Below are 22443 nucleotides of genomic sequence, written 5' to 3'. Positions count from 1 at the left end.
ATGCCATGGGAGCTCATGATTATAAGACTAAGCATTAAGTATTTTATTTATGGCAAAGATACACTGTGAACTAAGGCCCAAAAATATACACACACTCGTTAACTAAACAGAAAGACTACTACATACAATCATAGACACGTAACAACCAACACCACTACCCCCATCAGATTTCTAACAATGTGCTGTCATCTAAATGGCCATTTCTGGAATAGACCTCTAAGGACAAGGGTACCCACACTGACAAAGGTGTTTGTTAATTGTAAAGCAAGTATTATTCAAATGTACTAGCATGGTTAATAACTGGTTGATGTTACAGCATCTTTTAATGTAAGCATTTCATTCATCTATCCAACACAGTGAACTCTGGTTTCTTTATCTGCAAAAACTACCTTCACTGAGTTGTTATGAAGATTTTCATTATTAATAGACACTCAATAATGATAACACTCTAACAAGTTCCCCTGATGGCTAAGCACTGGATGGACACTGGATGTATTCAGAATACAAAAAAGTCCCTGCTCTCAAAAAGCTCAGTCTCTAGGACCACCTACCATCAAACAATTCCTGATAAGGTTCAACTGCTGTTTTTTTTTCTTGTATCAAACAGGAGGGGAAAGTTCAAGAGAAAACAACGTTTTACAAAAAAGCTACAAGTTTACTAACAATATATTCTAACATGTATCAAAATTTCAAGCAGGTTATTTTGAATCTGGAATAAGAAACCACAATATTCAGTATTAATTAAAAACTGGAAAAGGGTGGTGGTGATTCACAGGTTTCAGTCCAAAATGCAAATGCAGAAAGTGTTTACTTTGGTGGATCTGTGTTGATGCCATATTTCTCCTTGAGAAGCTTCAACTGTTCTTCCTTCTTCTTTGTGTCCATCTTCTGAAATGCCTGAAAATGTGATAAGCACCAAAATCAACAGTTACCAATCTACAGTCAAATGAATTTCACTAACAGCACTAGCCAGAAAAGAACTCAGAGTATACATCTCCTCATCGGAGCAGTTTTGCACTAATTTTTACATGTGCTCCCCACTCAATAAGAACCATGGCTATACTTACCCTGTTGGCATTATAGTACAAAACCACAAGGTATCTGTTACAAACATTGAATCCCGACAGGTGATCACAAGCGTTCTTGGCATCAAAGATGTCTTCATAGACCACATAAGCTGTTCCTCTAGTTTCAGGTGTATTCCCCCTGCAGAGTTGAATCAGACTTAATTAAATACACATTTATTTACCTGAAAACCATTAGGAGAAATAAACATTCTGGACAGGTATGCTGGATAAGCCTGCAATTTCCTGAATTAGATAATTTTTGTTTTTATTTTAAGTGAAATAGCTCTAGGTTAAACTTATTGTAATGCAGTCTCAGCTCCCGGCAGACGTTGAGGCCGAAAAGGAACAACGGAGCCATGGATAGGGGGTTCGTACCACTATAGTCTATTCTCGATGGCAGCTGGTCGAGACCCAAGAAGCGAATATCTGCCAGTCCCCCAACAAGGGGTCTTCCTGCACCACAGTCTCGCTGGTGGCCGGGCGAGACACAGGAAGTAGGATCCACACGATCTGCACTACCTGCATTCTGCGCTTGCTAAGGTAGCCACAGCAGTTATATACAAAACAGTAGTGGCTAATGGCCAACTGGTTACAGCTGAGGGACATCTAATAACCAAGCCAGCACCTTTCCACGTGAGGCCGAGAGCCTGCACACTGCTCTCCTGGGACTCCGTCCCAACACTTATATCAAGAATACTAATACAGCTACTAAAGCAATAACAGCAAAGAACTAGCTTGAAATTTTATCACCGTCTTCATGTTCTAGTCTTTCCAACTTTTCATACTAAGACCCAATTTTTAGCCTTATACCGGAAAGTATAGTACTGAGTGATAGCTCCTACTAGTCAGCAATGTCTAGAAGGGGTTTTGGTTTTCTTAACTGTACATTTATGTAACAGAATCAATACTTTATGACACTATCTCCTAGAAATTAGTCCCTTATCTCTAAAGATTTAGATCCTCCCACCATGATTGAATTATACTTTCAATTCTTAAAGATGATCTCCATCAATGTAGGAAATACATTTGTGGGCAATATTTTACGAAGGTTTATCAAATCCATAAAAATAAAACCTACTGTGTGTCTGTCGGTGATGGGTGGGAGCGAAGCTCCTACCAAGAATGTGGAAAAACTCTAAACGAGATACATAGGTATAAGAAAACAGTCAACCATCATCCTTTATGGCCAGAAAAGGATGTCTGCCAATGTAGCGAGTTAATGTAGTTTCTTCCACTTAGAAAAATCTTTGCCTTTTAAAAATGCAATACAGTCAGCCCTTTACATTCTTTTTTAATACAATCGGCACTGTTATGAATTAAAATACTCTTTGGCTGGGGAAAGGGCTGGGTGTCTGCAGAAACTGGGGTGAAAGTATGCTTGTGGGTAGGGTTACCTGCGGACTGCTGGAAGGCAGCTGGAAGGAAAAACTGCATCTTGCTCACCGATATAGGGCTGTAGGTGTTCCTTGCCACCTCCTCTCCTCACTTCACCTGACCAGTTTCAGTCAGGGGAGAAAGTACCGTAGGGAAGTGTGAGGAGAAACAAACTACAGGCAGCAGATGGCCATGTGCTCGTTAGTGGGGACAGTGGGCAGAGAGAGCCTACTCAGCTTACGCTGTGGTGTGATAAAGAGAGACCCCTGCTTCCATCTGTGTTCCAGCCAACAATGCAACTGTGGAATATGGGTTAAGACATGGGCTGCCATAGCCCCGGCATACGGTCAAGGAAAGGGAGCGGGGCCATGGGAAGCGAAGGGATGACACTACAGTCCCAGGCCTCAGTCAGATCTTGTGCTCCCTGTAAAGGGGGTGGGACACGCAGAGTGCAGGGATGGTTGGAGGGTGCCAGTGTCACTGAATGCTCTCTGTCAGCTTGCATGGGCCTGATGAGGGATTTTATAATAAATACTCTTTACTCTCTGGGCAGTCTAACAATGTTCGGACTTTTGTCTTTTAATCGTTTTCAAGAATGCATCAAGTATGAAAGCGGGGGACTTCCCCACTCCCAAAACCTACCTAAGTCTACCTAATTTTTCCTTTGGAATAAAACATAAAGAAACTTACATTCCTTAAAGGCAAACATGGTTTTGTATTTCATTTTACTCCCACAGTGCTATGTGTACTGCAAGTGCTAATAAGCAAGTGCTAACAAGCATTCTCTCACACATCCTTTCTCCAGGAAGCTAACAAAACAAAAGCATCTCCCTTTCTTCCTCTTACATATTCTTAGGAAGAATAGGGATAGGCACTACCCCGTGTTAAGAGAGTCTCTCCATCTCAAGTGTCCCAGCCCTAATTATCAACCCATTATCTTGAGAAACACATTGTAATTTTAATTTATGAAAAAACGTACTTGGGCTATTATACTATGTTAGGTACTAAGCCAACATTATTTTCTTGATTGGTGGTAAAAGCTTAGAGCAGAAATAAGAAAACCTAATCATGTAACTCAAGCTCTCTGAGCTCCAGTTGCTTCACGTGTCAAATAATGACATCAGACTCTATCACCTGCTCTATCTTACGTGTGGTTTTAATAATCAAAAGAGGAAACAAGTGTGAAAGGGCTTTAAAAAGTTCAAAGCACCAAGTGTCTGCTACATGCCAGGTAAGGTGACCAATCATTTCCGATTGCTCAAGACCGTCCAGGTTTTAGCATTGGAAGTCCACGTCCCAGAAAACCCCTGGGTCCTGGGCAAACTGGGAAGGTCGGTCCCCCTACTGCTAGGTGCCAAGTATGTCATAAAACACGAGCTCAGCAATGGGACAGAAAAATGCCTGTTTCTTGATCTATGATTTAGACCCAAGTTCTTGCACACAAAACTTTTCTCTTAACTTTGCTAATGTAACCATCTGTTAATTGTGTACTATCAATAAAATCTGTATACCTTCATAAATTAATCACAGCCACACTACCATTTTGTATTATTATTCACTTACTTATAGAGGGTGGTTAACATGTATCAGGCATGACAAGAGCTGTCAACACAAAGCGAAAAGAATAATGGTACCTGCCCTGGAGGAGGAGCTCACAAGCTGGCAGGACAGACAAGTGAGAAGAAACAGCAAAGCCACGTGTTAACTAAGGAGATGTTCTGGAAGGTGCTACGGGAGCAAGAGAAGGGTGGCTAGGGAAGGAATTACTCAACGACAAAGTGCTGTCATAAGCACTATCAATTTGATCCTCCCTAAAATTCTTTTAAGCGAGCAGGTCAGGAAAACTATATTTCACATATAGTTGAAGCTTAGAGGGGTGAAGTATTTTGCCCAAGTTTCACAAGACTAGCAAGTGCCCAGTTACTATTTGAACCTAGATCTTACAACCACTTCAGTAAATTTAGTATGCTGCCTCCATGTTAAGAGCCGAAAAGGCACCATCCGTCCAGATTATTTTGCATGTGAGGAAACAGAAAACCAAAATAGGAGGGCAACTGTCTAGGGTCACATGGGTAGTATCAGAGCCTAAAGTAGAATCTTGTCTCCTAATCCCCAAGTCAGGGGAGCTTCTGGGCACCATTCTGTTATGTCTAGAACAGGATTTCTTAACCTAGAATCCATGTCCCCATTGAAATCATATGTAAAATGTGTGTTTTCTTCTGTGAAAAGGGTCCAAAACTTTTATCAAATATTCAAAGGATTGAGACTTCCTAAAAAAGGACAGCTGGTCTATACGACCTCCTTTTCATCCCAATTTGAGTACCAATGATGACATATTTCTAGCTCTTGGTTCCCAGAGGGATAGCGATCATTTAAAAGGAAAAGCCAAGAAAGAGCTCTCAGGTCACAGAAGAAAATGTATTAAGAAAGAGATATTCCAACTGAAAATAAAAACCTTAGAAATCCTCTCAGATGGACTCTTAGGTAATCAGCCCATTTGTACTAGTTGCTGGCTTTCACGGAGCTGGATCACGGAGCTGGGTCTCAGATGGTATTTGTACTTTACAAAAAAGTCTCATCTCCCTGATCTCAATCTATTAGTCTCTAAGCTCTCAGTTAGGCCTTGCTGTCAGCTATAATTCCAAGATTATAGATTATGCAATCATTTTCCTTAAATGACATTTCAAAAATCTCAGTAAGACTCACACTCTGATTTGACGAATAGGTCCATATTTCCCAAATATATCATACATTTCTTCAGCTGTGATTTTGTAGGGCAAATTTCTTATATACAAAATTCGATTTACTTCAGGTGGAAGTCGAATCTAAAATGAGAAATATGTATTATTATTATAATCAGGAGAAAGAGGGCTACAGTTTAAAAATATTCTTATAATAAATTATCCTAATAAAAAATGATACATTAAAAAAAAGCCAAGAACAAGAATTATAATCTAATATTACTAAAGATGGCATGCTTTTTGGAAAAGCAACTGGACACTGGTTTTAAGAAAGACTATTCATAGGAACTAATAAGGGGCTCCTACAAAACCCAGGCTTTCTGTTACTACATTGAAACAAGATTTACAATGTCATTAAAAAGTCCTTGATGCTTCACACACATGTGGGGAAGAATGAAGAGAACTGTTCCCATTTGCCAGACAATAAAACTCTCACTGATGACCCTTCTCTGATCTTCTCAGGAACTTGTTACATCAACAATCTCTTCTCTCTTTTGAATTTACAGGCTTTCCCTCACCATTGGTGTCTTTTATTCCTCAGGTGAGCAGTTGCTTATGTACTGCCAATCATTACACAAAATACTTATTTAGATGACTTTTCATTCAACAAATACTTACTGAGCACTTCTTTATGTATATGCCAGTCTAGATAGTATTAGTGAAGGAAAAACAAACCAAGGTTTCTGCCTTTACTTATTATTCTTATGTTGCTCTTTTTTTTTCTTTTAGTCAAGCCTCTGGAAAGTCTACACTCACAGCCTCATATGCGTTATTTCACTGACACTCACCAACCTACCACAATCTAGCTTCCACCCCAGCACTCTGATGACAAAGTGCTTTTACACACTAAGACATTTCACTTGCTGTGTTCAATTCTTATTGTATTTAACTTCTCCGAGCCTCTGACATTGTTGACTATTAACTTCTTGACACTCCTATTTCCTTGGCTTTCTCCTAATTTTATGGCTAGGTCTTCTCAGTCTTCTTTGCTATCATAATATGCTCTTTCACAGAACTTTATCTTTAGACTTCTTTTTTTGGCCCTTTGTATCCCTTCCTTAATTCTATGCTCTCTTTGGTCTCTTAACCACATACATAGTTTCCACACTGAGTTGATGACTTTCAAATAGGTATCTCCCATTTAGATTTCACTCTTGTGCTCCTTCTCTTCCCTGCCCATCCTAGGAAATGACCTTGGCTCTTGCTTATGCTAGAAAATAGATATGACCAAATGGTAAGTACCTTATATTACTAAACCCATCAAGCTACATTCATAGGAGTACATATGCACCCACTTTCCCTTTCAGTACTATGCTTCAGCTACTCCAAACCACTCCTGAACTTAACCCATCTTTCTCCTGTATCATCAGTTTCTCCCACTTACTGAGTCATTGCCATTGGGATACACATACACCTAGTATCACGCATCTTAGAAAAAGAAAAAAATCAACTATCATCCAATTTCTCTTCTCCCTATTTACATGAAAACTCATGGAAAAGAGAAGTCTCCAGATTCTCCACTTCCACCTTCTTTCCATCCCACCACAACCAAGTTTTCATCCACTGAAATGATTTCATTGAGGTTACTAAAAATCTTCATCTCACCATGTCCAATTATCTGTCTTCATCTTACTGTACCTCTCAGCATCTTAAGAGTTGACCACTCTCTTTCTTGAGACCATTTTTTTAATGGTTTCCAACACATCTCACTCTCTAACAGAAGAACATAAGCAGTAGGGCTTTTTGTTTTACTCATACTACTGTATCTCCAATACCTAGATTAGTGTCTGGCACGTACGGTAGTAGGTGTTCAGTAAGTATAACTGATGAATTGTTTCCTATCTCAAGACTAGTACATAGTAGGCTCTTGTTGCTGACTATTATTTACTGGGGATTCATCTGTGCTATTGACTTGTAGGCCGAGAAGACCCTGATGCCAGGTTCCAGATGCAGATGAAGCAACAAAGGCTGTTGGGTTAACGCTATCACTGACACTCGGATAAGAGACTGAAGGAACTCTCAAAAGGGGCGGGGGCGGACATGTGATTCAAAAAGCATATTCCTAAGGACGGGCCTGGATGAAATCTCTGACAGGACAGTAACTTCTGGGCTTCCCCACCCTGGGGATGGAGGAGGACCAAGAATGCTCCACACCGCTGAGCAAGTCCAGCAGCGAAGTGCCTCCTCCCTCGGCAGAAGTCCCCGTTACTCACGTTCGCTCTCTTGGCCGCTTGCATCGCCATCTTCGCGGGCTGATGAGGTTACCGCAGCTAATACTGGAAATCTTCCGCACTCCCCGGAGCTCGCTCAGTTTCAGCGCAACAGGGCGTCAAAAGCAGGACAACAACCAGGCTCCGCCGGAAGCTGTTATAACACGCCGGAATATCGCCGTCTCACGTAGAGACGTGCTGACGTATATCCCCTTTCGAAAGACTCTGGGGCAAAACGAGCCTGAGTTAGTTATGAGGCCGGAAGGTTAAAAGGCGAATGTCCAAGACGCTTCCGGGCTCTGGACCGAAAGGGGCGGGGCATCGGCTTAAGAAGGGGAGGTGTTCCGGTCGGGGCGGCCCTGAGCAGAGGAAGCTGGCGGGCGGGGGGCGGGGCTGAGGAGAGGGGCGCGAAGTGGGGCGGCTCTCAGGTGAGTTCCGGAAGGGGGCGGGGCCTGGTATGGTTCCCCGGTGTGCGGGGTGCGCGCGGGGCAAGTGCTGGGGACGTGTGAGTGGGCCTGGGCCTGTGGCAGTGCGTGAGGCGGGGCCTACAGGGTTGTCTCCGTACCCGGAACCCTGGCGCAGCCTCTGAAGTTCGAGTGTCTGCTGATCCGGCCTCTCCGCCGCGAGGCTGGTCCCGCCGCCCAACTCGTCCCCACCCCTGTGGCCTCAGTTGGCGCGCTGGGGCCGCCCACAGTGAGCCGGCCGCCCTTTGACTCCACTGGTTTCTTAGGCCGGCTTTACAGGGATCATTTGACGAGGGCTGGGGAAGACCAGTGGATTACAGACGGGCCTGCAATAGCGTCGGATCTCTTGCCTGCCTACAGTGAATTTTAAATAAAGTTGCCCGGGGAAGGCCTGAGGTGATCGTTTTCTGAACGGCTGTCACTGAACTCAGGGGGTTCGTTTTGCCTGCGCGCATCAAAGCCAAAGGGGACACCAACAAGCGTTTGCAGCAAAGAAAGTAGAGGTTTCTTTAAGGAAATGGCACCAAACCCGGAGACACAGGTGAGCCAGTGCTCTGGAGCCCTGGCTTCCCAATGGCTTGTAGGTTACAGATTATTTGGGGCCAAATCGCAACACGCCGTGGGTTGGTTAGCGGTTCGGGGTTGTGTTGGGATCTGATTGGTTGGAGGTGAGGGTAAGGAATAATTTCTTCAGATCTTGAGGACTGTTCTGAAATATTTTCCGGGGCCCCTCTGTCCAGTCTCATGGGAAAGGAGCCAAGGGCTTAGGAACTGAAACATAACTTAGGTCAAGATGTTATCTTGAACCTGCTAGAGGTCTGGGCGTGTGACTATTATTAAGGTCCGGGCCACCGTCTTCTGCCTCAGGGGTTACTGACTATGGGGGTGGCGGGTGGGGGTTGGTCTCTGAGGGGTACACATAGAGAGAGGGATATGATTTCTAGAGCTAGAATTTAAAACTAACTTTAATCAAAGCCGTAAGGACCCTTGGTTTCACTGCCTCTTCCACCTTCATTGGGGCAATTCCAGGACGATTTTTCCCATGTGCTTGTTACTCTCCATGTACTTATGCGCCTCTTGGATTTCCGTCAGGGGGTAGACTCTGTCTAGAACCGGCAATAGACATTGGGGCCCTTCTGTGGAGAAGTGGGGCAGAATTTGTTCCGTGAAAGCCTTCACCAGCATTTCCTTGTACTAAGAAAGGAAAAGAAGACCGTCAGCCTTACCTTGCTGCCTAGCCTTTGTGCTCTCTCTGAACCATGTACACATCAGAAAAAGCACTCGGGTACCTAATCCCTTCACTACCAGCATTATGTGCATGCCCCAAAATACGTAACCTCTGTTCTGTACCAGATAAAGACTGAAGCCGGGAGGAAAATATTAGTGTCACTCACAGCCTAAGGACTATTTTTAAATAAAGGCTTTAAGCAGGAGGCAGCCACAGACAGGTGTTACATAGGCTTAGTTCAAAAGGGATGGTTAAGCTCTGCTATCCCCTAGCAGGTGTGAAACTCTATATTGGGAAACAGTCCCAAAGCTGGCGCCTGCTAGAATACCACACAAGATTTCAGGTTGAATGCTAACAGGCTTTCTTAACATACTGAGAAGAGTTCTGCCTTTCAAAATAAAGTCGTGTGACTATTAGAAGTGCTTCCTACTATGGTCAATGCTTTGTTCATTGTATTAGAAAGACTTCCAAGGTCTCATATGAAATGTTAGCTACCCCTTTTCCAAGATATTGAGGCTTCTATTGACCAGTTTTAATTACTTCTGTGAAATTGGGTTAACTATCCATGGGGGAGAAGGGGGGCAGGTTTCTACATAGGCTCCCTACCTTAAAATGTGACAGATCTTCCCTTCTTTGGCGTTATGGAATGAATCATATTTCTCTGGGTAATAGTTTTCACTCATCACTCACCTTTTTGTCCCTAGATCTTAGCAGACTGGTGATCAGACTTCCTCGTTTAAAAAGAAGCTTTGAAAACAGAGGCCCATTGACGTCAGCTCCTCCCATCAGACCATAGAGAACCCAGCGACCATCAAGAGCCAGGCAGTTGACATTTTTCTCCCAGTAGGATCCTCCTATGCAATCTATGATAAGGTTGACTCCAGTGCCTTCCACATGAAACACAAATTGTGATGCTAGTCAGACACAGAAAGCTTGGTGCAAAATAAGATCCCATGGTATATGTGTGGATATATGGGTATAAATAAATACAGCTGCAAGTGATATATCTATAGATTGGAACTAGAAACATTGCTCATAGAAATATTGTTGTAAATGGAGTTTAGGTAGCTGAACTCTATCATACATGTGTAACATAGTTCATCTGAGAATCCACTGGTATCTGGGCGTGAGAGAACAAAACGGGAGGTCCATCCCAGGCTACAGAGTAATGAAGTGTCTGCACTGGGTTGTTTGAATTGTAGTTTTGCTAGCTTTGGTTTCATCTCTCTTTTTCCTCTCATGTGGAAAAATGGAAAGGACTGAGCCAACAATATTCAGATTAGGCTTTGGTATACAGAGGCTCATCCATTTAGGAGGCTAACACCCCAACCCTACTGTGACCCGCTCCAAATTGGTCTCTGCCTCATGTCTCCTATTAATGCACTGTGAACTGGCTAGTTGGGAATAAGAGGTCCTGGATAATTCTGGACCAACTCTGTGTGATTATCCAGTTTCTAAGACATGTATGAATCATACCACTTACAAGAATACTCATGAAAGCCATCTTAGTCCTAAATACTACCTGCCTGAGTACTAGAATTTGGTCAGGGCAGCTGTTGCACATTTAGCAGAAGCAAGACAAATCTAGAGCACTGGCAATCTAGAAGCTGGTGAGGATTTTATTTAATCATCTCTGAAATTCCTGCTGAGCTATATAAACTGTTGTTTACCTTTGGTGAATTTCAGTGTTGCTTCAGAAAAATCCTCTTCTTTGTAATTGAATCCACCAGCTGCTCCAAGTTTTTCTGCCATTTGAAGCTTGTCCTGGGAGCCAACTGTGACCAGAGGAATAGCTCCAGCCATCCGGGCAAGTTGGATGGCAGCTGTGCCCACCCCACTTAATCCTGCATGGATTAGCACAGAGTCTCCAGCCTGAACGTTTCCTGTGACAGAAAGTACAGGAACCATTCACTTTACTTTGCAATTGCTACACATTTTTCATGTAGGCATATTCTACCATGATCACCTGGCCTGGGGACCACCAAATGCCAACTCTCTTGCTCTCTTAAGAGAACATATTGACAGTTCTTTTTTTTTTTTTTGCCTTACTGCCTTTGGTCAAAGTAGGAAACAACTTTTTGAAACAATTATTAGCAGCCACACTTGTAATCTGTTTTACCTATGAAATAAACACACAACTCTGACCTATTCCTGAGTAAGAATAATCACCATTCCCCTTGTCACCACCATAAGCTACTCTCTCTTCAGTCTGAAACCGGCTTTCAGCTTGTCTTACTAATCCAGGCACCATATATAACAACCAGGCTCCTACTCCTAAAATGGAACTTTCATTATGTCACTTTCTCCTCAAATTGTAACATGGCTCTCGATTGGCTTTTGTATCAAATCCAGACAGCTTGCAGTTCAAAGCCACCACAATCTAGTCCCAGTGTCATTTTTCACAAATGACAACTGTCATCCTTCACTTCTGAGCAGAGCAGCCAATCTCATCTTTCTCACTAAGAAAGAAAAAGACACTCTTTCTTAGGCCACTCTGGCCTGCCTTCTGTCCATCACAACTCCACCCACCCTTCATGTTCTCTTCCAGAAAGCCTTCTCTGACCACCTTTGCCCACACCAACTTTTCCCATCACGAGCTTCTATCATACAAAGCCATCCTTTCAAACTTTGGTTGTCTAATTCTTGTGCATGTCTGTCTTCCCAGTTACACCGAACTCCCTAAAGACAAGGACCACGTCTTCTTAGGCTCCCTCACATGATCTTTTGGGCGGCTCAGAGGTATTGGAGAGGAATAAGAGTTGGTTGAATGGCCCCTGCTGTTGCACTAGGGCTCCCAGGGAAAAGCTCAGCATGACTTTGAGAAGCGGGGACCACTGGTGGGCCTGCAGTATGAAGATGTGCACAGGCCTTCTATCTAATGACCAGGATTTTCAGCTTCAACATCAAGCTTTTGCTAATATGGTGTGAGGACCTTCTACTACTGGTGGTACAGTAGGTGAGGTGCTGGGGTTGGGTGTGGCTCAGTGCCCTGGAGAACTACTGGGTTTTGAGATGGCTGAGTCAGGCAGGAATTGAGCCACGTTGCATGGGGTGAGCATGTGGGCGGGCCTCCTCACCTATGAGATGTAACAGCTGGAAGGCTGTAAGCCAGGTCTCTGGGATGGCTGCTGCCTGGGGCAGGGTCAGTCCTGCTGGGATGGGCATGAGGAGCCCTTCAGGGACAGTGACATATTGAGCCTGACCCCCACTGGGCAGCAGAGCCATGGCTGGGTCCCCAATCTTCCAGTGCCCCTGGCAGCCAGGTCCCAGCTCTGCCACGTGTCCAGACGCCTCGAGTCCCAAAATGCTGCTGGCTCCTAGTGGTGGCGCATACTGGCCTTGTCTCTGCGGAGAGAGGAATGCACGAAGTGGTAAATATGATCAGAAATCTGTGTCATCATCCCTGACCCTCTTCCAATAGTTCTTTTTTTCTGACAGAAAATTCAAAATAAAATCAGTTTTTCTTAAGTCAGGAAAAGAGAGTAATTTGTTTCATGCAAATAAGACATAGTATGTCATATAATCAATCAGTGGATGTCATAACTAGTAAGGCCCTTAGCTATTTCCCTCATCTAAACCCCTTGTTTTACAAATGGAGAAACAGGCCTGGACAGGAAAATGCCTTGTCTAAGCTTGCAAAGTAAATTAACAGGATTAGGAACGAAACCATGGACTCTTTAATGATAATTTTCCTGTATCGAGTGCCAGGCTCTGTATTTACTCATTGCAATCCTCAGTAGCCTCTGACCAGGGCTTTAGACCAGAGGGACTGAACCCGGAGTGTGCACCATTTGAGGGGCTTTTTCAAAGAACACATTTGCCTGGGTCCTGGTCATGTTTATTTTGAAAAAGTGCCCCAGGTGATTCTGGTGCACATTTCTCAATTACCCCAACCAATGCAGCTGGTCCAGGTTAGCTCTTCAAATAGCAGAAGAAAATTCTTACAGTACTGCTCCCAGCTCACCCTGGGACCCTCAGAGTGGGAAGCGCAGCCTTTGGAGCCACAGAGACCTCAGTGTGAATCACAGTCTTCTCCCCACCCGAACCCCTCCTGCATTATTAGTGTTGTGGTCTTGGATGTATTGCTTAAGCTCCCTGACCATTAGTTTCTTTACCTGTAGACTACAAATGATGAACAGGGTGGCCTGCAGGGTAAATGAGATAAAGCACAGCCCAACACACTCACACCGCCTTCAACAAATGGTAATCCCCTTCTTATCTGAAAGCCTGAGCAGACTGGATTAACTCCGTGTGGACTCTGCTTTGCAAATACAGCGCGCAAGTATTTTGTGTACACTAAATGGTTCTACCTCTCAGAACCCCCAGCACACCCTCTGCACACACTGTATGATGAGTGTTACAGGCAGTACCCTAGGTCATTCCTTCATCTGTCTGATGAATGTTTATTGAAGGCCCTGAAATCTCGCCCTGCCCCACCCAGCCCCTGCCTGACCCCTCGGTACCTGGAGTATGTCTGCCCGGTTCAGGGCGCTGGCCGCCACCTTCAGGAGGACTTCCCCCTCTCCTGGGCTTGGCTTGGCCACCTCCTTCAAGTAGAGGTTTTCTGGTCCTCCCGGCTTGTCAAAGTGCACAGCTAACATGTTACCTGAGGACACAGGGCAGAGAGAAAGGGTCTTCGAGGACACGGCGCTCAAGCCTACGGTGCAGCGCCCCCTGCCGGCCAGTGGCCTCCCTCTATCGGTCGCCACGAGGGCTGGCCCCCGCTCCCGCTTTCGGAGGTGCACGCCGCCTCCAAACGGACCCCGCGCAGAGGATACAGATTGGGACTGGGGGAAGTAGGGATGGCTGGACCCAGTTGGATGCAGCGCAGCAGGAAAACGCTGAGTATGAGGCATATTCTACTCCTGAGTTGGATTCTCCCACCCGGCCCGAGTCACTGGAGCTGGTGTTACTCGCCAACTTAGGGCCCGGCCCCTCGGCTGCTCCAGGCGGTGTCGCGTGGTCCTGCTTTCCCTGCGGGCACTTGGAGCACAACTCCGGAGCACTGGTACTGCCTGGGCCTTGACTGACCTGTCGGCCGGAATCTGGGCAGCGCAAACGGTAGGGCTGACTAGAACCAACCCCGCCTTGACAAACCTGGCTGGCTGCAGTCTGGGCAGCGCAAGGGGTGGGGCTGACCGGAACGAACCTCGCCCTCTTTTCCTCCTTACATCTTGTGTTTTTTTTTTTTCTTCCAGTTTTATAACTTTATTCGACAATCAGCATTTAGTTCTCATCCACATTAACTGTAGATTTCTGAAAGTGGTGACAGGTACATATGTAATCAACTAGATTACATATGACAGAGCTTGTTTGGTGAATCTTCATCCTCATTATGTTTTCTGGCTAACAGCACCCGATCCGGTGTGGGACATTCCTTATTCCTTTGGCACAGACAGCTTTGCTGAGTCTGGTGTCGATGTGCACATCTGGAGTTCCATCTCCATCATGGCAAATTTCGTGATCTCTCTCAGTGCGGGAGTGGCACACTTCTTGAAACCCATTCCATGGATGCGCTTGTGACTGTTTATGGTATATTCTCTGGGCACTACCTCATTGATGGCAGAATCACCCTTCTCGCCACCCTTCTTTGCGGGAGCCATTCTTTCCAAGCTGGAAAGGAAGCACCTCCTTCCCCCTTTAAAATGCAAAGCTAGTGACAGCAAATCAGATTTCCTTTTTCTTTGAATGCCTGGAAACTAGTCTTTCTCTGAGAAAGCTGTTCCAGCTCTCATTGCAAGAGAAAACGTCCCTCTCTGTAGGGAACTAGTCCTGCACTCGGTGCATTTCTCCGTCAAGCCAGGCTTTGAGCCCATTTATGCTATAAGTCTGGCATCCTGCCCTTCCTGTGGGCCGGCATCTCCAGTAGGGTGGGGAAGAATGGTGCTGCTGAGACAAAAGAGAGGAGCAGCAGGGGGCAAAGGGGAAGGTAAAAGCAGTCCTGTGACCCTTATCACTTCTGCTCTTCCTCCTGACTTTCCTGGGGAGGAGGAAGTGGCTCCTGGTTGAAAGCTGCATAAATAGGCTACTTTAGGGTTTCTCGACCTCGGCACTATTTGCATTTTGGACTAGATAATTCTTTCTTGTGAAAGACTGCCCTGTGCGTTGTGGGATATTTAACAGTATCCCTGGACTCCATCCACTAGATACCAATTGTGCCCTTGTCCAGTGGTGACAATACAAAATATCTCCAGACATTGCCAGATTTCCCTGGGGGAGGGGTGGGAGAGGGGACTTGCCCTTGGTTAAGAACCACTGGGTTAGAAGAATACACACATATGTGCTCCACAGTACTTTTGTAGTGCTGTATAATTTACTACCTCTTCACATGCATTGTCTTATTTGATCATCACAATACTTTACCCAAAAGGAGTGGAGATAATAGAAAGATTAATTTGATTTTCAAGGGGCATGTACCTAGTGAGTGTCAGAGCCAGGAATCAAACTTAAATTTCCTGGATCCTGGTCCAGGGCTCTTTTTACAATAGCAGGCCACCTTGTGTAACAGTCTCTCCTATTAATTGCAGCCCCCCTTTTCTCTCTTAATTTACATCCCTCTGCTGAGCTTACCTCTTGCAAGGTTATCCAAATCATCTATTTTAATAAGGCTTTCTTTCTATTTTACAAAAATGTCTGTCCTCTTGCCATCTATAACAAAACCATCATTGCAAGGAAAGGCTAAGAAGCTAGTGTATTCAGAGAAAGTCAGTGGGAGGCTTTTTCTAGAACCTGTGTGGTGGGGATTTCTTGCTACTTCTGTGGGTAGACTCTAGTGTTTCAGAGGGACCATGACCCAGGGAAGACAGGAAACCTCTGAGGCTGGCTCTCTGGTAATTAAAGAATGAGATCCAAACTCAGTAACCTGGCACTTAAGGTCATTCTCCACCCCCTACCCCCCCACCTCCGCCGCCCCGAGAAAACCTACTCATCCTCCAGAGTCTGTTATGCATCTCCTCTGAGGATTCTCCAGAGGGCGTCTTCTTACCTACCCTTCCCCCTTTGGCCTAGGTAAGCATCTGAAAAACAATATCAGAGCTTCTGGACAAGGAATGGAAAACAGTGGATCCCGGGGAAAAACTTGACTTGTTGAGATTTATAGGAAGGTGAATATCTCATGGGAGTATGCCAGGTCTCTGTCCACAAGGGGCTCAGATGGAGCTTAATGGGTGGGCTGAGCCCTCCCTGGTCCTGGAAATGGGGAAGTATGGAGTAGGGAGTCATCTTGCTATCTATATACCCCCCAGCCTACCAAGGTAGAGACCACTTCCCCGTTTACCACCTGTGGGCCTGCTGTAGTAATTTAGGGTATTACAACAATCAGAAAATAACTTATCTAATGTGAGTTAGTAGCCCGAGTCAAGATCTGTCAGAATGAATGGAAGATATGCCCAGCAAAATAGAGCAACTGCAGGAAACAGATGAAAACTTGAATAAAAGCAGCTGAGAAGATTCAGGAGTACTCCAAAAATATTTCTAGAATTAAAAAAAAGCATTTCCCAATTAAGCAATTCAGTGATGCTTTGAAGGAGATGGTCATTGTTGAGACCTGAATTAGTGGCTTAGAAGATTGTGGTCAAGAAATATCTGTCAGCATGTGGGATTACATCAAACTAAAAAGTTTTTTCACAGCAAAGGAAACCATCAATAAAACAAAAAGGGATCCTACTGAATGGGAAAAGATATTTGCCAATGATATATCCAATGAAGGGTTAATATCACAAATTTATTAAAAAAAACTCACTCAACTCAACTCCAAAAAAACAAACAACCCAATTGAAAAATGGGCAGAGGACATGAAGGGACATTTTTCTAAAAAGGACATACAGATGGACATACATATGAAAAAATGCTCAACCTCACTAACCATCAGAGAAATGCAAATAAAAACCACAGTGAGATACCACCTCACCCCAGTCAAAATGGCTATCTTTAATAAATCAACAAACAACAAGTGCTGGCGAGGATGTGGAGAAAAGGGAACCCTTATGTACTGTTGGTAGGATTGCAGTTTGGTGCAGCCACTATTGAAAACAGTGTGGAGATATCTCAAAAATCTGAGAATGGAACTACCTTATGATCCAGCAATTCCACTCCTAGGCATCTATCCGGATAAATCCAAAACTCTAATTCAAAAAAATGTATACACTCCTATGTTTATTGCAGCACTATACACAATAGCCAAGACATGGAAACAACCAAAATGCCCATCAGTAGACGACTGGATTAAGAAACTGGTACATTTATACAATGGAGTATTACGCAGCCATAAAGAAGAAAGAAATCTTACCATTTGCAACAACATGGATGGACCTAGAGAACATTATGTTAAGTGAAATAAGTCAGACAGAGAAAGACAAATACCATATGATCTCACTTATATCTGGAATCTAAAGAAAAGAATAAGTGAATGAACTAATCAGAAACAGTCTCAGAGACACAGAGGAAAAACTGAGGGTTGCTAGATGGGAGGCAGGGTGGGGATAAGGGGGAAGGTGAGGGGATGAGAAAACAGTCAGTAACCATAAGTTGGCCAAGTGGTTACGAAAGTCAATTTGGGGAATGTAATCAATAATGTTGTAAAGATTTTGTAGGATATCCGATGGACACTTGTCTCATTAGGGAGACCACCTCAGGGATGATGTAGATGCCTGATCACTGCCCTGCACAACTGAAGCTGAAGCTGAACAATAATGAATGTCAACTACAAGTTTATATATATATATATATATATATATATATATATATATATATACACACACACACACACACACACACACACACATACATATATATATATACACACACACATATATATATGTATATACTTACAAGAAGCGGAGTACAGCATTAGGAATAGAGACAGTGGAAATGTAATGGCTCTGTGCGATGTCAGAGGGATAATGGATGGGGGGAGGGTGGTTGACATAGTGTGAGGGATATAAATGATAAACGTCTAAGTATTACTTTGTCTTGTGCACCGGAAACTAATAAAAGAAAAAGAAATAGTCAACAGAGCAAAACCCTAAAGAGATGGAAATTCATAAAAGGGTAAGAGACTTGGAGAATAAATTCAGGAGACCCTGCTATGAGACTAGGTGTTGCAGAAGGAGGAAGAGGAATAAATAAAGAAGACTCAAATCAAATAAAAATTTTCCCAAACTGTGTCAGATTCTACAAATTGAAATAGTTTACTGTGTTAAAAGATGGGTTGATGAGAAAAAAATCACATATCTATGTTTTGTAAAATTCCTAGTTCCAACAAATTTTCAGGTGGAAAGAATGTTACCTACAAAAGGTTAAAAAATCAAATTGGCATCAAGTTTCTGTCTACAATCTGGAAGTTAGAAGAGAGTAGACTAGCCTCTTGACTAGAAGGAGAGGACTGAAACCCAATTATACATCCAACTGAGGTAGATAATTTTTTGCACTTGTCAAAATATATTTGCAGATATGCAAGAATTCCAAGACACTTCGCCCAGATACCCATCTGTCAACACTCGAGGAAAGGCTCTAACCAAATAACAAATGTCCTAGAACAGATGGATAGGAAACAGTTGTAAACAACAAACTGAAAAATATAGAACTAAAAATAATTGGATAAAAATATGAATGAATAAGCATAGATGGGGAATGTGTAATGTAAGTGCTAAATAAGAACTTTTAAAATATAAGAAATTACTTTGAAGGAAATTCTAAATAATAATGGAGCACTAGATAAACAAACTGTCTCTGAAAAATTAGGAGTTTAAGGTGCTTAAGTTCTGATTTTATTGGTGAGTGCCTTGGTGAGGAATATATCCAAAAGAGGAGGGAATACCCTCTTACAGAGAAATAGATAATATTTAGTAGAAATATACCTGACTTTGAACAAGAGAACTTCCAAATTAACAAGGGAAAAAAATGAAAATGATGACAACTTAATAAAACCAGCAAAGGTAATAAAAGGAAAAAGAGGAAACAAAAATGTTTAATAATGGAAGAATAAAATCAAACATATCAGTTATTACAATAAATTTAAACAGATAAATTCTATTAAAACTCAGAGATTGCCAGATGACTTTAAAAAGATAGAATCTATGAAGAAGATGTAATAATTATTAGCCTGAATGCATAAAACAACAAAGCAGCTAAATTAGAAATTCAAGGATAAATGGGTAAAAATGTACTCATAGTGGAAGACTTGGTTGTAAATAAATGATTATTGTTTGAAGCCACTAATATTTGGGGTGGTTGGTTATGCAGCAATAGATAACTGATACAAAAAGGCTCCCTCTCCTCTATTCTACCATAATACCTCTCTTAGTATACCGGTAACACTGCAGGATCTGCCTTTTCCCCACCAGACTGGATTCCTAGAGTATGCTAGTCATCTCAATGTCGCCTGTGCCTATCACGTAAGTGTTCAATTGAGCTTTGTTGACCAAATGCTCACACATTTAAATGGCATATTGCAGAATCTGAGCCATTGACAGAGGCCAAGGAGGGAAGCATTTTAAAAAGAGAAAAAAGAGAAGTGGGGGCAGCTGCATTCCTGCTCTAATTCCCCCCTCCTTTGTGTAGGAAGAGACGTGGGAAATCAGCCCTTTCTATGACCCAAGAATGGTTTACTTTAGGATCCCAAGAATGATTTTCAAATCTGAAGAGATTCTGTGATGTTCAGGCTACTGAGAATGGAGTGGGCCTCTGCAGGTCTGGGCACTGCCTGGGTAAGGGGCTGTTCTCAGGGCAGAGCCACTCAGGGACCTACCCAGTTGGCATGGGCTAGAATGCTTGCACCACTTCCAATCTGTTCCTCTTCTTCCTTCCTTCTGACTTTACATATACACCCATTTTATTCACAGATAACTGAATGCCTACTGTTTGATAAACATTCGGTTAGGTGATGGGATAAGGTGTGGGAGGTTGGGCAGTATGGGTAGAGAGCACTTTTTAATCACTTAAAAAAACATTTTTGTAAAACTGAAGTGACATGAATGAAGTTGAACCCTTACCTTACTCAAATGTGCAAAAATTAACTCAAAATGGATCAATGACCTAAATATAAGAGCTAAAATTATAAAACTCTTAGAAGAAAATGGGAAAAGTTTCATAACTTTGCATTTGGCAATGATTTCTTGGATATGACACCAAAAGCACAGGCAACAACAACAGAAAAAAAGGTAAACTGGACTTAAAATTAAAACTGTGCATTAAAAGACACTATCAACAGAGCAAAAAGACAACCCATAGAATGGGAGAAAATATTTTCAACTGATATATCTGATAAAGGGTTAATATCCGGAATATGTAAAAAAACTCCTATAACTCAACAACAACAAAAACAATATCCCAAGAATCCAATTAAAAAATTGGCAAAGGAGTTGAATAGACATTTCTCCAGAGAAGATACTCACATGGTCAATCAGCACATGACAAGATGCTCCACATCGTTAGTCGGTAGAGAAATGCAAGTCAAAACCTCAGTGAGATACCACTTCATACCCATTAGGATGGCAATTATCAAAAACCAGAAAATAACAACTGTTGACAAGAATGTGGAGAAATTGGAACCTTTCTGCACTGCTGGAGGGAATGTAAAATGGTGCAGCTGTTATGGAAAACAGTATGGCAGTTTCTCAAAAAAAGAATTACCACATGATCCAGCAATTCCATTTCTGAGTATGTACCCCAAATAATTGAAAGCAGGGACTTGAACAGAAGTTTCAACAGATATACCCATGTTCATAGCAGCATATTCACAATAGCCAACAGGTGGATTGGCAATCCAAGAGTCAATTGACAGATGAATAAATAAACAAAATGTGGTGCATACATACAATGGAATCTTTTTCAGCCTTAAAAAGAAAATTTTGACATGTAGTACAATGTGGATAAACCTTGAAGATATGCTAAGTGAATAACAAGTCACAAAAGGACAAATATTGTGTGATTTCATTTATATGAGGTACCTAGAGTAGTCAAATTCATAGAGGCAGAAAGTGAAATGGTGGTTACCAGAGGGTGGATGGAGGAGAGAATGGAGAATTATTGTTTGATGGGCACAGAGTTTCAGTTTTGCAACATGAAAAGAGTTCTGGAGATGGATGGTTGGTGATGTTTGCACAACAACGTGAGTGTACTTAATGCCACTGAACTGGATGGATACTTATAAGTGGTTAAGGCAGTAAATTTTATGTTATGTATACTTTACCACAATTAAGAATAAATAAGGAAGTATAAAAAAACATATACAAGTAGAGAAAATAGTATAATTGCTCCCAACAGATATACCCCGTGAAACTATCAGTGCTCTTACACTCATGCCAGTGACAAACACTTAGAAAAAAAAACCAAGTAAAGTTGATCAAATAATTCCAATTAAAGAAGAGGATCTCTTGAAATTAGAAAAATTGTTCCCTTAAGTCATTCTTCCTTTTCAGTATCTTCTGTCTAGTGTTTTTTCAACAAAATTAACCGTTACTTTTTATTTAGGATCTATAGTTTTCTTCTAAAATATAAAAGTTGTCTTTCTGATGACTTAATTTCCTTTTCTTCTTAGATATTCTCCTGAAAGAAACAGAACCTGGTTACTATTCGTGAGCAGCAAATTATCACCACAATATGACTCATTCAGCTTATTCATTATCTAGTTATTCCATAAACAGTGGTGAGTGGCTGCACTGTGCTAGGCACTGTCCTAGGTGCTGGAGTCACAAGGATGATGGGAGAGATAGGACCCGTCCCTGATAGAGACATAAAAACATCAATTATGTTCCTAGAGTCTTTCATAATAAAAAGTTTTAAATAGTCATAACTCTCTATTTCCCCAATTTTCTCTAATTATCATGTATAATTTTTTGATAGAGAAAAACATAATGCAAAGAAAACAAGTGGAGGAAATAGAAGTAATGAGACATGTAACTTGCTCCTGAGTAGGTATCAGCCTCATCCATCCCTCATGAGCATCCAACCACTTCCAAGATAGAGCAGTGGGATCTTAGTGGCATGATGTCAGCTGTCTCCTTCTAACCAGTACACATTCTTTAGAGTCTGATGGCTGTAAGCAAAAATATATATTTTTTTGTGATGGTACCCAATTTCTCAATTTTAGTATATGTGCTGCCGAAGCGAGCACCCAATTTCTCAATCCTTTAAGATTCAGCTCTCCAGAGCCTTCCATGAAGCAGAAGTCATTCATTTATTTGTTCATCAAACATGTGTGAATATTAATTGCCTACTTGACAGTAGATACCCATCTTAGATACTGTAGATAGGAGAACGATTACAACACAATTCTTGCATTCTAGGGGCTCATCGTCTAGGTAAAGAAAGAACTATGATGGTGGTAATAATAAAGGCATGCATAAAATACACAGCACA

The 22443-nt window shown here is 42.5% G+C and overlaps 2 protein-coding genes and 1 long non-coding RNA gene across 4 annotated transcripts in view; 1 reads left to right on the top strand and 2 right to left on the bottom strand.

Moving 5' to 3' along the window:
* Positions 1-631: 631 nt before the first annotated feature.
* SF3B6 (splicing factor 3b subunit 6) lies at positions 632-7688 on the bottom strand. Its single transcript, XM_033124808.1, has 4 exons — positions 7396-7688; positions 5148-5266; positions 1068-1206; positions 632-897 (listed from the first exon to the last, which is right to left on the bottom strand). Exons 1-4 carry the CDS (start codon positions 7423-7425, stop codon positions 808-810), a joined length of 378 nt encoding a protein of 125 aa, XP_032980699.1. The 5' UTR covers positions 7426-7688; the 3' UTR covers positions 632-807.
* Positions 7689-8019: 331 nt separating this feature from the next.
* Positions 8020-22443, bottom strand: part of PFN4 (profilin family member 4) — a 17768-nt gene continuing 3344 nt past the window's right edge. Inside the window, exons 5-10 of one of the 2 annotated variants that reach the window (XM_033124850.1) lie at positions 13548-13690; positions 12162-12429; positions 10755-10967; positions 9775-9971; positions 8821-9050; positions 8020-8152 (exon numbers count right to left, since the gene is read on the bottom strand). In XM_033124850.1, coding sequence (XP_032980741.1) covers positions 8868-9050; positions 9775-9971; positions 10755-10967; positions 12162-12429; positions 13548-13690 — 1004 coding nt within the window. In that variant the 3' untranslated portion in view covers positions 8020-8152; positions 8821-8867. Of the gene's footprint in view, positions 8153-8820; positions 9051-9774; positions 9972-10754; positions 10968-12161; positions 12430-13547; positions 13691-21014; positions 21631-22443 lie in introns of those variants that run through there. The other variant, XM_033124851.1, reaches the window with a different exon arrangement.
* On the top strand, positions 8149-10086 carry LOC117033007 (uncharacterized). The gene is made up of 2 exons (XR_004424826.1): positions 8149-8397; positions 9789-10086. It is a non-coding gene; the product is annotated as an uncharacterized LOC117033007 (long non-coding RNA).

The sequence above is a fragment of the Rhinolophus ferrumequinum genome, chromosome 13 (genome assembly GCF_004115265.2).
Source record: "Rhinolophus ferrumequinum isolate MPI-CBG mRhiFer1 chromosome 13, mRhiFer1_v1.p, whole genome shotgun sequence".
NCBI classification, from domain to species: Eukaryota; Metazoa; Chordata; class Mammalia; order Chiroptera; family Rhinolophidae; genus Rhinolophus; species Rhinolophus ferrumequinum.
The sequence above is the reverse complement of the archived record's forward strand: the minus strand, read 5'-3'. Positions and strand labels throughout refer to the sequence as shown.